The 14227-nt window shown below is 36.2% G+C and overlaps 2 protein-coding genes across 5 annotated transcripts in view; one reads left to right on the top strand and one right to left on the bottom strand.

Moving 5' to 3' along the window:
- ANKRD45 (ankyrin repeat domain 45) overlaps positions 1–6781 on the top strand; it is a 26963-nt gene extending 20182 nt beyond the window's left edge. For 3 of the 4 annotated variants that reach the window (XM_088154287.1, XM_088154290.1, XM_088154286.1), the window contains exon 6: positions 6599–6781. In XM_088154287.1, the coding sequence (XP_088010413.1) occupies positions 6599–6714 (116 nt within the window). In that variant the 3' untranslated portion in view covers positions 6715–6781. Of the gene's footprint in view, positions 1–4456; positions 4499–6598 lie in introns of all 4 variants that reach the window. The other variant, XM_015887549.3, reaches the window with a different exon arrangement.
- Positions 72–14227, bottom strand: PRDX6 (peroxiredoxin 6). The gene is made up of 5 exons (XM_007425142.4): positions 14019–14227; positions 8277–8433; positions 3609–3755; positions 2075–2221; positions 72–821 (listed from the first exon to the last, which is right to left on the bottom strand). Exons 1-5 carry the CDS (start codon positions 14108–14110, stop codon positions 690–692), a joined length of 675 nt encoding a protein of 224 aa, XP_007425204.2. The 5' UTR covers positions 14111–14227; the 3' UTR covers positions 72–689.

Genomic DNA, 14227 nt, shown 5'->3' with positions numbered 1-14227 from the left:
GGACCTATGTTGCATAAATTGCATTAACATATTATTTGACATATTTGAGAATGAGTGAACAGTAACACATAAACATTTTAACTGCTTTATTTTCTGAATAAGCTAAATAAAAAAGGACACATCTTTGTTAAACCCATCCCATACCTTAAGCATAAACAAAGTTAACACAAGTTTTTCTGAATTAAGTTTTAATTAATACAGTGGATTAAAATGAAAATCCCAAATAATACTAACAGTTTATTCAGTGTATTTTGTAAACTGAACCTAAAAATCTTTATTTCTGATAATTTTGCAAACATAATGCAAGGTTTGAATTTTTTACACATGACAGAAATTGTTTCCCATTAATGGGTAAAAAAATGGAAAGAGTTAATCTACTGTTCATGAAGCATAATTGTATGTGGCTAGAGAATAGAAAATAGATTAAAGAAAAATCTGTACTGATGTAAAGTGGCAAATTCAATTCCAAGAAGAGGGTCAGGAAAACTGATTACATTTGAACAAAACAAGGCAAAACTGACTGGCTGATGCTGTAAGCCACACCAGTCACTGGGTTAAAAGAAATAATAGATACTTTGCTTCCCTTTTGCAACAGCCTCTCAAAGTATGTTTCCACACAATTAAAGCAACCTTTCCTGCAAAGTCCCAGTGATCAGCTTTCTGGCTTGTATGATTTCTCTTCACAACTGCTATTGAGGTTGAGAGGTATAACGAAGATAATTCTTGCCCGATGGAAGTTGCTTAGTGCAAACCCCTCCTGGAAACAGCTTTTTGGCTTCTTCATCCGATAAGCTTGGAATAACCATGACCTGGTCTCCAGACTCACAAGGAAAGGGGGAAAAAAAATTAATCAATACGCCTCTTATTTGGATAATATCCCAATTTCCATTATTTGGCAAAGACTAGAACCTTCAGTCTATGAATGCATACTGTATTGTATATGTGAAACACACACTACCATCTTGTACTATATAATTGTATTATATGTTTCTGCTGATACTCTACATTTCAAATTATGATGGACATTTCTATAACTGAAATGTCTAATATGCTTCATATAGTTGCCTAATACATTCATACGGTTGCACAAATCTAAGAACAGGATTTAGTTGACTGTATCTCACATATTACCTCAATTCAGAACAAGAGAAATACTTCAAGTATTTGTTACAAGTGTGTGTCCTGAGAATGCAAAAGATAAGAAGTACATGCCAAGGAGTTCTTGCCACAACTCTTAAAAAGACAATCTATAGCTAAAACAAGGCTAGTTATTTTGTCTCATATTGCCTTAGACATTTAAAATAATTTACAAACAAGGTTTCTTGTATGTACTCAGAAACAGGCAATTTACAGAACAATTTCCCTCATGCCCATAAAACATATCACCAAATTGGAATACTCTTCCACAGATATTCAAACCTCTTGTCATGGCTTTCCAAACAGAAGCAAAATTTACCAAGATTTCACAAGGTTTCTTTATCATTTTTCCTCTTGCCCCCTGCACTTTCAACTGATGACCTTATGGGCATTATAGGACCTGTATTAGGAAACCCATATTTCAGCTGTATAAATTGCTTTGAAAAAAGTAAACTATACAAATGCAGCAAATTCAGGTTACTCTGAATAATAAATATATAAAACTACCCCAAATATTTTAATATGCAAAAAAAAAGGAATGATTATTAGTGGAGATGCTACAAAGAACAACAAGGCACAAGAGCCTAAACCAGAATACAATTATCAGGAATTGAAGACTGTGTACAAGAGATTATGCCTGAGGAGCCCAAAGATTGATTACAGGGCTTTCATAAATATGTCAATATTTTTTTTGAAAAAATTCTCAGCATCAGGACCAGGAACACTTCCATTTAGGATGCTAATTGTGTTCTCACAACACTAACTGTACTGTCAGGAGATATTTCTCTGATAACTTCATGCAGCTCATTATGCAGTCTATTTGAATTTTTTTATATTTAGCAACTCCCACAATATTTAGAAAGAATCTGTTTCAACAACTTTTACTTTATCTGAGTAAAACTTTGGATTAAGTGGATTTAAACAAACAAACAGCTACCTTCCAATCAACTGGTGTAGCAACTTTCTTAACAGCTGTTAATTGCAGGGAGTCAACAACTCTTAGAATCTCATCAAAGTTTCTGCCAGTGGTTGCTGGGTACAGGATAGAGAGTTTGAGCTTCTTATCTGGGCCAAAAACGAATACCTATAGAGCAAAGTTACAGAATTCTAAATAAAACATATCTCATAAATTACTGTTCTACAAACCATCTACTTCTTGGCAATCTTTTGTGGAATTATAATTCTCCATCTCTTTAGTGTTATATTTTCCCTATGGCAAATAGCAAATTATTTGGGCAATGCATTTAGTAAAATGGAATTCTTGGATAGGAATTGTTCCACTTAGCCTTTGAGGCTAAAGTTCTTGTCCAAAATAATTTACCCTGCATTTGTAATCCTAAACTTGGCACCATTGTGATATGTTTTCTTTGTCATTAAATGAGAGGCATCTCAAATGAGTTTCAAATATTTATGTAAGATTACAAGTGCTCTGTACAAAGGAAATTTGAGAAATAGATGGGAATGTTCCTGTACAATGAAAACAATTCTTTTGAAATGGTTGCTGTGTAAACTTAGGTAGCTCTCTTATTTCACTGGGACTTATTCAGGTGTGACAGCGCCGAGTACTCAAAACACAGGGTGGTTCCTCCCTCCTCCTGTTTTTATATCTTTTAAAAAAAAGTTTAATAAAAAAATACATGAGAATAAAAGCAAAGCACAAAAAGGGCAGATTACTACAGGTAGTCCTCACTTAACGACCATTTGTTTAACAATGGTTTGAAGTTATGACAGCCTCAGAAAAAGTGCTTTACAACCTGCACTTGCACTTATGACTGTTGCAAACTGTTGCATCACCCCTGCAGTCATGTGATTGTGATCTGTGAAATTTTTATGAGTCATTAAGTAAATCACCGTGGTCATAAAGTGAATCACATGATTGCTAAGCGAATTATGTCAAAAAAAGTCCATTGGGGAAGCTGGTTTCGCTGAATGACATGATTCGCGTAATGACTGTGATTTGCTTAACAACTGTCATAAAAATGGTTGTAAAATCAGGTCCAGTCACGTACTGATTTGCTTAATGACTGCCCTGCTTAGTGACCAATTTTCTGGTCCCTATTGTGGTCATTAAGCGAGGACTACCTGTAAGTCTCACACCAACTGAAAAATGAGAGGAAAATCCATCCATTAACTTATTTATTTTTTTAGTCTAAAATGGAGCTTAGCAACTATGGCTTATTATTTTTCTCAATTTCTGGAATCTGTTTTATATGGTTGGGTTTCTAAATAATATTACCTATTACTCTAACTTTATTATTTCATAACCCATCCTGTTTCAACTAGATATGTCAGCAATCTTATTTCTTGCAGACACGCTTATCAGCTACATGAGGAGGCCTGATGGACCACAGGCTCCTCATCTGGTTAAATAATAACAGATTAAATAGAAATAATGCAATAAATAGTATATAAGCAATTGAGAAAGCTGCAGCCTGCAGGAACACAATGTTAAATGGACACTGGATACTTACCACACGAGCAGTCAAAGGCATTCCATCTTTGTCTTTCTCATCTGGATCCAGCATGCCGAGTTGGACTGAAAGTTCCCGATTTGCATCAGCAATTATTGGAAAGGGGAGTTTGTCTGTAGCCTTATCACCGTTGTAGGCATTGATGTCCTGCAGGATGGGAAAATTTAGTGTTTTATCACAAACTTGCTCAATTACAATTAGCGCAAAGTCAGATCTGTACAAAAACTTAGTGCTATTTCTTTTATTTAGTTATAAAAACATTTGTAGTTTTCAAAAGCCCTCCATGTAGTTTATAAAAATGATTAAAACACTCAAAAGAGACATTAAGCCAGAATAACCCAAATAAACAAAAAACATAGGTTAATAAAAAAAATAGCAACATGTTGCAAGGCAGGCAGCCTATCTTTTGAGACATTCCATTCCATTCATACAGATTTTGGTACTAATAAAAAAATGTGAAAAGTCAGAGTCAAAATGGGGAGACTAAGATTTATATCTGTACATCTGTTCTAGATGAGCAATTTATTTTTTGAAGTACTGGCTCTCCACAGTACTGACCACTGATACAAGAAGCCAATCACTAGCCTCCTAGCTGAAATGTCATACCTGTAGCTTCCAGGATTGGTTGTTTTCATCTTACCCTAGTTTCTTGCACAAGATGTAAAGCAGGGAAGCAGAAAATTTGGGGGCCTAGGGCCACAATTCTAGTTAGGCAACTAGGTAGTGGTTATGTACTGCCAGCAGAAGGAAGATTCAAACAAAAACATGTTGGGGGTATTTTCCATTTGTCTGGAGACAATACTGGCATACTTTATGATTAATCGAGATATATTTTATGGTTAATACAGGTGGACAAGACTCCACTGTCAAAAAAACTTGAATGCTTTTTGGTAAGTGAAATTTTGACCTACATGTGGGTCATACAGCACATCCAGCAGCTAGCCAGATCTCAAAAAAACTAGCAGAGTTGTTAGTTAGATAAGAAACAATCAGGAAATCCCAGGGCAATCTAGACTGAAAAATAAAAAATATAACCTGGAAGAAGGCAGTGGCAAACCATTTCTCTACTATTACCAAGGAAAGAACATGGACTCCCTGTAGTACTCAAGAACCAAACTCAATCTGAGATGTTCTCTTTCCATGCTTCCATGAATGCTTCCCAAATGCCCCACAATCTACAGTATATGGTTGCATCAGATGGCTGGACCACAGATATGAAGAGTCAGACATTATTTTAATTGCCTACTAAATGCAAGTGCACTAAGAGGATGTGGACAAATAATTACCATAAAAAGGGTAGAGTAGGCAGTAGCAGATGTGACAAGAGCAGCACACTTTTGTGTACTTTTTGGGAAGGGGAGCAAGCAAATCCGGTTATCATATATGCCACTGAATATTTTTGCTTTTTCTCATTTAACAATTTGTCTGAACTTTATGTATAAACTGCAAGACAAAAACTTTCCTGGTTTCATTTTTAACTGAGTAAAAAAAAAAAATTAAATAACGTCACCTTTTTGAATATTGCTTTTGATGCATAAGATTTTTAACTGAAAGTCAAATTAATCTACATGCATAATTTACTGATCTGCAGCTACAGCTCTATAAGGTCAATTTTGCACACTTGTATTTTGTGCATATGAAACAATGATTTCTTTCTAAATTTTCTGAAGTTTAGAAAGAAATCATTGTTTTAAATTTTCTTTTAAAAAAATTCCCCATAGGAGAAGAGTTAAGTTATTACAACACAGAGAGCATCTTGAGATTCCTTTGAGGATTCAGCACAAAAATACCTACTCATTTATCCACTATGTTTCTTCTAAAAAGAGACAACCATAATTTATTTTTTTTAGAAATCAGGGTTGACTTTTTATTTTAGTAATTTTCATATCCTGTTTTCAACCAGTACATAGGCAATGTTTGCTAGTGCTCCCTAGAAAAGGAATTGTTTTTCCAGTTTCTGGAAAAGCAGCTGAACAATAATTTAAAAAATCTGTAAACAGCAGCAGTATAACCACATTACTGGAGTCATCTAATGTTACTAAGGAATACTTTCAAATGATCTAATAAAAGTTTTACGGTGCTGCTGTTTGGATCAAAATGGTTATTTTTATTTTGTTTATAAGAAATTAGTGATTATTTCTGTAGAAGCACTTATTTCCAGTTTTAAAAAAAGATAATAGTAAATACAACACAAGATTATACAGCTTGTGTTAAGAATGTATTTTGTTATGCATATTTAATTACTCTATTAATATCCAGGGAATAATAGAACAATTAAATATGCATAACCAAACACATTCTTAAGTTGAATTTGGTCTATGTGCACTTCAAGGTTAGAGTTCAGAAAGTGCAAGCAGTCTTGGAAAGAGTGCACCTCTGCATGAAATGTTTAGCTCTTACTAGCACTGACAAAAATACAACTGCAGAACAAGTAAACTATGTATTTACGTTCCAAAGATGCTGTCCTTTGCTTGTATTCTCAAGGCAACAAGCTGTCTTGTCAGAGTGGTACTACCAACTATTTAGCACCATGTTTAAATAGCATATTTGACAGCTTTGTTATGCGCTTTTTTTTTCATTTCCTGGTATATACATATCCGAACTTTAACTCTTTTTATCTGTCATGTATTAGAACACTGGAAAGCGTAATGATAAAGTGTTCCTAAAGTCTATTTATGTTGTCACTTTTCTTGTAATAAGGCTATACCTCTGCCTGCAAAATGGAGATAAGTATGTCTAAGTGCTGCAAATGGTGAGGCAGGAACCAGCAGTTTCAAGTTGGACACAACCCTGTTATATAAATACTAACTAGGTGTCTCCCAGTCTCTGGGGTGAGAAGAGAATGACCAAATTTTTGTTCACTCAAAAAGACTGGAGCAAAAGGTCTAGAATTTAAACCCTAGAACCAACTTTTCTGTAGTGCTCAATCTCTCTATGTTCTGCAACAGGCAGATTTTTTAATGGATACATGGCTTATATCTTGTCTGCAGGAAAGCAACTTATCAAGCATGTGTGCCTGCAAACTTCTGCTGTAAGCAAGTTCCTGAATATTGGCTTAAGAGTCCGGAGAGCCGAGATTTATTGTTGTGCTTGGTCTGAAGACTGACAAGTCAGATGTGAATGTATCATGATAAATTAAACTCACCTTTCTGTAAAGAGAATAACAATCAAAACAGTTTCACATTTCTAGTTTCTCTATTTTCCCCCCAAAGTCTGACATACTGTGCAGTGTGGAAAATGTATACAACAGTGGCAAAACACTCCTTCCCTAAACCTCAAAACAAAGTAGAAAGACCCAACTTTCTCCAAATGCTTGATGCTAGCCAGAGAATTTGGTGGAATGAGAGGAAGTTTATTTATTTATTTATTAAATTTATATGCCATCCATCTCCCCCAGAGTTGTTGGGGAGGCTGGCTAGTAAAATATTTAAATGTTTCTGGACTCCTGAAACTTGGATTTGTTAATCCCATTTTTGTTGAATTCTAACCTATAAGAACATTCAAGAGCTTAATATAAAAACAGAACATTATATAACAAATCAATTTGGAGATAATATGCTTATTTTTCTTTAAAAACCTAAGGCAGATTTAACTCCACTACAATCTGAATGGAATAAATTTCATACTGCAGCAGGACTAAACATCAGAGCGGATACATCATCTGCTATTTAATCAATATGGTCTTAAAAAGTGGGAAAATGGCTTCAAGAATCTGTATATACATCTTAGAGAGAGAGAGACTCACAATGATCTTTTTTGCTTTTGTTTAGTTTTGTTTTTGATTTTCTCTTCTTACACTTTAAAAAAATCATTGCTTTACTGATAAATATGTTTAAACATGTGAAGACTGCCCTATAGCAATATGTTCACAACTGAACTATGATGCAATTATAAGTAATTATAATTACATACATACATATATTAACAATACTCTATTACATTTAGAGGAAATATAATCCTAAAGTTTTGGGCCTGAAACTTCAAGTTTTGTTCTTTTATTCCTTCACATCTGTTCATGGGACAAAAGAGTGAAATAATTCTATAGCTGTGCCTATGAATATTGGTCTGTCTGCAGATAATTCTCTGGCGCTTATCGGGCTTCCTACCGCAATATATAAATATATTAAAAAACATCTTGAAACTCTGAAGTTATTTTGTTTCAATTACCCACAATTAAACCACAGTTAAAGATTTGAATATAAAGATTATGATTAATCTAAAACCAATGTTGAAGTTTCAATCTCTTTATAATAGAACTACAGAAGAATATGAGTATGCAGGACCAAGGCCATGTATTGTAATGTTAAATTAAAAAGGATGGTCAATCTGTCGTCCTCAATCTCTTTTTCTGTAGCACTTAAAAGCACTTAAATGCAGTGTCATAACTGTCACCAGGTTGTCAAATTCACCAGTGTGTCTTACCACTTGAGACAGAAAACAAAAGAAAACCACAATGAATACTCTAAAATGAACTTTTCTTTTAAAAAGAAAACCTGAAAATCACCGCCCATCCCTCATACATAATGAATCCTGCCCATTTTGTATCAGCACACTACCCACTTCAAATCTGCAAAAACATTAAATGTGAACTATCAAAACATTTTCCATGTCTCGTTGAAAGTAACATTCAAATTCTTTCATTGCTGTCGTTATTTTTTCTCACAATACCTTGCTCCAAGTGAGATGGTCACTGACATTATCAATAGAGAGGGCTATTAATTTAATATTACGCTTGGCAAATTCTGGTGCTAACTTTGCAGCTCGGCCTAGTTCTGTTGTGCACACTGGAGTAAAGTCCCGTGGATGAGAGAAGAGGATGCCCCACCTGAAAGAAAAAGGACCACATGGCAGTTAGCACTGAACCCTAATAAGTCAGAGCAGATTTAAAAAGTCTTTTCAAAGTTTGTTTTCAATTATTGGGCGAACTGTGATATGGCTTGCTGGGGCTGAGAGAACTTGGGGCTAATTGGCACCTAGAAAACTTATAGGTTGGAATACTTAAATGATTTTTTTCCTTAGTGATTTTTACTCCATTTTTCTTTCTCTGATTTTTGAGCTATACAACTCAGCCTTCTCCAACACAATACCCCAGATGAACTGGGATTTAAATCCTATAATCCTGAGCAAACAAAGCATAATCCTCTGTTTGCTAGAAATTATGGGATCTTAAATCAAATTCATCTAGAGGACACCTGGTTGGAGAAGGTTGGGCTAGCCCAAGGCAAAATTCTGGAGAGCTAGAAAGCTTGTACGCCCTGTTATGTTACTTTAATTAATCCTAGGGTTTTTTTTCTTTGCATATCAGCTGAGTTATCTTTGTTCTTTTCACTTATGTTGTAGCGGCCCCTTTATGCAACATCCAGAATTTCATTTAGTTTTCAGTCCCCAGTCACGAACACCTTCTCAACTGAAGCATTACACAGTGCCAAAAATATTATTATCTTGGATAACCCTCATACCATTGCTCCATTAATAGCTAATGCTGCTTCCAACCTCTCCAAACTGGTCTGCCTGCATTTCAAGGTCTTTGGGTGGAATCACACATGTTCATCATACAGACATTTTTCATAGTAGTACATATCTTCCCAAAGTCCTTTGTGCAAGATCCAACTTCTCTTTGGCAATGTATGAGTCAGCAATGCTTAAGTCAAAACTGAATAGTGCAGCCAGTTTCAATAAAAGCAAGAGTTGGCACGTTACATATATGGTGCTATAGTTGCAAACTAACTCTTCCCTTTTTGTTACTTTTTACACATTAAGGATAAAAGAATCAAAGATGTCCATGAAATAAATCTTCTCTTCCAGGAGCTATGGGGTCATTTCAAACAAAATATTGCAAAATTCTAGCACATTGTTATATAATCCAAATTTGAAAAAAATATATTTCAGGTTTAAGAAGTCTCAGAAATGCTTCATTTATGTCTACAATTTCTATCATGATAATTTTTGGCATAATCTGATGCATGAACCTATCTCAAGAGAAAAATACGATTTATACAATTCAATGTTAGCAAATAGTAATCCAAAAAAAGAAGAAAACCTAATTATGACTTATTCAGATGCATGAACTCACTTTAATATTACACACAGGTCACTCATATTATCAAGGATCTGTTAAATCAAAGAGTAACTGGCAAATAGGCAATGGTCATATAATTTCCATTCTGTACACGTATCATATTTTGACGTCACTGTGGCTTATTACAGGTACCTATGGCTGTGTGGGAGACAAAAGATGCTGTAATACTATAAATGTCGCAGATAGTTTGACTGCAATTTGGAGGCTCTAGCAGAAAAGTAGCAAGTCTGTATTGCATTAAGCCACGTTTGGAGACCCTTCAAAGATAATTTTTGGTTTCTGCATGCATACTACAACACTGTAAAACAGCTGCTGACAGCTTTTTTAGTACTACCATCAAACATATGATAGTCAGATGAAAATATAAATTACATTTGCATACAGAAGTTATGTCAGCCAATTCAGGAAGCCTTTTGTTTCTTTTGCAACTATATAATGTTCTGTCCTGCAGCCTTGGCCTACTGCAAAGATTCATTTTGTATTCTAGCTTTTTCCAATTTGGCACCCCCCCAGATTTATCAAACTTCAATTTCTGAAAAACCCAGCCCCCATATCCTTGTCATGCTGGCTGAGAACTATGGGCACTGAATGCCTAGTACTCTGAAAGATGCCAAGCTGGACTCTAGTCAAATAGCCGCTACGGGGGGCGGGGGGACTATTGAGCAACAGGAATCTACCCTTTGCTCTTTTGTCTGTACCTCTGAGAATGAAATGACTTCTCTCAGAGTTGCAATTTAATGCTTAACCTAAGGGATTATATCACTGATTTAAAGAAAACGGAGTTTTGCATTCTCACTAACTTTAAAACCATTGAGCGCTTCAGTTTAAGGCAAAAAGACAAGATGAACAAATGATCTTCAAATGTTTGTATTTCGTGTATTTCCAGAATAATGACATTATTATAAAGGGCTATATTAGAGAAGCATAAATATCTGTACTTTTTAAAAAAATCTAGTTATAAAAATCTAGTTATAAAAATCAACTATTCTGAAATCCATCATCATTATATATTTCTCAGCCTAATGATTAACATGAGCTTGAGAATGACTTCAGTTTTCAATAATCAAAAGAAATCACCCATACAAATGTATGGGTTTGAGTTAGAATGTTCTAACACTATTATAACACTGCTGCTCAAATGAAAAAGAGAATTCCAGCCCATAATCCAGATAGGCTTGCTATTGGCAAAAATTGAGTTAACAAATTTATTGCAGTATGCCTTTAATAAAGTGAAACTGATCAGTTTGAATTTTGCTTATTACCAGACATATGTACTGTACAAGCATTTCTTCTAAGCCTCTATCCTCTTTGTAGCAATCAAATTAAAAATCTTCAACTGCTGTTTCCTATTTTGCTCAAGCCATTATTAGCAGCTTTGAAAAAATCCATACACTGAAAATTATAACCACAGTTTTCTGGGTCAGGCAAAATAAGAAACTGTGGTTACAAGGTTTACTTGATAGGATTAGTGTGTGCCTTGTAACCAAAGTTTGTAATAGGTTATTAAACTCTGATTTTTATAAAACCCAAACAGTGGTCAGATTACATGGTAAATTTAAGACTTCCATTACCTTGCCTAGGAAGTGAGGAGCAAAATGGCAGCATATTTGTTAACCAGACCTTTTGGGTTAGTTTGCAGGGCAACGCACAGTTAAAATGTGAAAGGTGCTTTCATGGAAGGGCACAGATACAGCACCTGCCTTCAGTTCTTTAAAGTATCTGCATCTTTTCCTGGGATGCATGGAGAAATCCCAGGAAAAGGTAAGTCTGCTTTAAAAAAGTTACAGGTAGGTGTTATGTTTGTGCCCCCAATACCTCCCAAAAAGCACCTTTTTGAAATTGAATCTGAAGCATTGCACAATCCTACTGTATATATAACACCTCCTTCTCAAGCGGATAATGCATGCATCTGATGAAGTAGATTGTGATCCATGAAAACTTATCTAATACTATGGAATAATAGATAGCAGAAACTATGTCATTTAGACCTCATTGGGACCCTCAAAATAAACATGCCTAGTAAGATTCCCTAATGTAATTAGAGTATTCTTGGTTTCCTCCCCAGAGTCCAAAGAAAAGCTGCTTGTCTCTAACTACAAGGACAGACAACTTAATACCAGAACACTTCCTTGTCCCATCTGATTTTTTTAAGCTCTTCTAATTAAAAAGAGTGAAGCTGACAAAGCCTCTGCTTCTAGCATCATCTTTATTTACAAGAATGCTCTTTGGGCTCTGAGAGTTTTGTTAGAAAATAAAAATGAGGTAATTGTTGCCCAGTGCTTTCTTGGAAATCTATCAATTCACTCAGAAAAATAGACAAATTTAAGCTAGGGTAGTAGAGAACATCTTGTGAACTGGGAAGTGGCCGGGAATCATCTTACCAGCTTGCCTTCTAATAAATGGGTGTTGTGCAACTGGCCAAACTTACCATGGTAACTATTTAATGAAGAGGAATTCCTCCCTTTGGCAACCATTTTGTAAGAGGATCTCCAACATATTCTCAAAATACCAAATGTGTCTCCAGTAATTCAAAAAGATTGCCTACCATGGGTCAACAATTATTTCTATATTACACAGCACAAAATAAATATGAATAGCACACAGCATGTAGCTGCATTTCATGCTACAGAATACATTTAATTGGAAGGATAGCAGAATAAAAGTTGGATTAAGAAACCTTGTATTTTCTTTGATTCCCTGATCCCTGTGATCCAAGTATTGTTAAAACTTCCTCAGGAAAGCAAGCCCACTGTAATACAAACCCAATCTCTTATGTCTAAATCAGTTTTGGCCACAGGTGCTTGCAGAAACAGAGCTTAAGAAGAGGAGGTGGGTATGGTAGACATCCAGTCATTGAAAAGCAGCTGGAAAATACTGGAATTTTATAAACCATACACTATTTTATTTCATACCCTAATGAAATCATGTTCCATCAATTCACCTAAGATTATTTTCTTCCATCAGCACCCTGTAATTTACCACAAGTCTGAAGTACCCCAACCTAAGAATACTGTACCCAGTTACCAAAAATGGGCCCAAGAAAACCTTGCCAAGGGCTATCTGATCCAGCATTCATTTCACTTTTGTGGACAAAACATTTTGGAAAATTCAAAAGAGGGACATGAACAAAGTAATAATTTCTCAGCATATATTATCAGTAGCTGATACTCAAAAGGTTTCTGAGAATTTAGAGCTAATTGCTATATTTACTTAACTCTTTTGAAAGCCACATTTTGTGACAATGAATACAATAACCAACTTATGCAACGTGTGAATGATTTTCTCTCTCTTGTTTGAACTTTCTGCCCAACCAATTTAAATGGGACTCTGTGTTCCAGCCTTAGGATGTAAGATTACCTGCCCACTCCATTCACATCATACATAGTTCAATAACCAATTTATTCTTCTGTTGTTATAATTATTTATATTTCACCTTTCATGCTAGCTTATAAGCAAAACAGAAGATAGATTAATGAAGGCGCAATAAAGTAATATAAATGTGTAAATCAGGGCTGGGCACCTTGCATCAATTAGGGATGGGAGAGGATGAAATAATAGCAACCAGCAAATAACAGTTGGCTGTTATCCTTTCTTGTTCCTTTCCATGTAGAGTTGGGCAGCTTGGGGCACTACAGACCTTTCTCAAGTACTGCTCCAAGTAACACTCCAAGTTTGGTTCTAGTGGTTAAAGCCACAGGCTAGAAACCAGGAGACTCTTGAGTTCTAGTCCTATCTTAGGCATGAAGCCTCCTGGGTAACTTTGGGCCAGTCACTCTCAGCCCAACTCACTTCACAGGGTGGTGGTTGTTGAGAAAATAGGAGGAGGAAGGAATATTAGGTATGTTCACCACCTTGAGTTATTTATAAATATAATAAGGGTGGGATTAAAAATCTAAAAAAAAAGTATTCCTTTCATTATCCTGGGGTTGCTAAGGAGTGTAATTCAGCAACAACTGGTGCATCTAGATTGCTTATTTGTAAAGCAAGCGATGGTAGAACGAAGAGGGAGTAGAGTCAAAGATTTTCTTTGCCTTCTTCCCTCTTTGGAGCTAATGAGCTAAGGGAAGATATCCCCTCCCTCCACCCAGGACAGTTATCCACTGTTTCCACGAAGATGCTGCAGCCCTTTTAATTGCTCCAGCACCGTTGATTATCTTGGTAGCCTTTTTCTCCGCCCGCGGTAGCGGCTCTACGCCAAACCCAACGAAAGAAGGAGCAAACTATCCATGGCACTCTGTGGCAAGGCGGTCCTCTTAAGCGAGGCCAGCGAGTAGAGCAGCCCAACTAAGCGCAGCCCTCGCTCAGCGACCACTGTCGCCCCCCGTACTCACGAGTTGCCCAGAAAGTCGTGGAAGCGGATGGGGCCGTGCGTAGTGTCAGCCTGGAAATTAGGCGCCTCATCTCCTAGCAGCAGGCCTGGCATGGTACTGTGGTAGCGAGAGCAGGAGGGCGGCTCAGCTGCGTCCGAACACCCGACAGGCAAGGTGGAAGGAGAGGCGGAATCGCGGGACCCACAGAGCCTAGCGAGGGGGCGCGGCGT

This window comes from Python bivittatus, unplaced genomic scaffold (genome assembly GCF_059951505.1).
Source record: "Python bivittatus isolate LINGU-HERP-01145 unplaced genomic scaffold, Pbiv_v1 ctg000700_np1212, whole genome shotgun sequence".
Taxonomy (NCBI): Eukaryota; Metazoa; Chordata; class Lepidosauria; order Squamata; family Pythonidae; genus Python; species Python bivittatus.
This window is presented reverse-complemented; position numbering and strand designations above follow the sequence as displayed.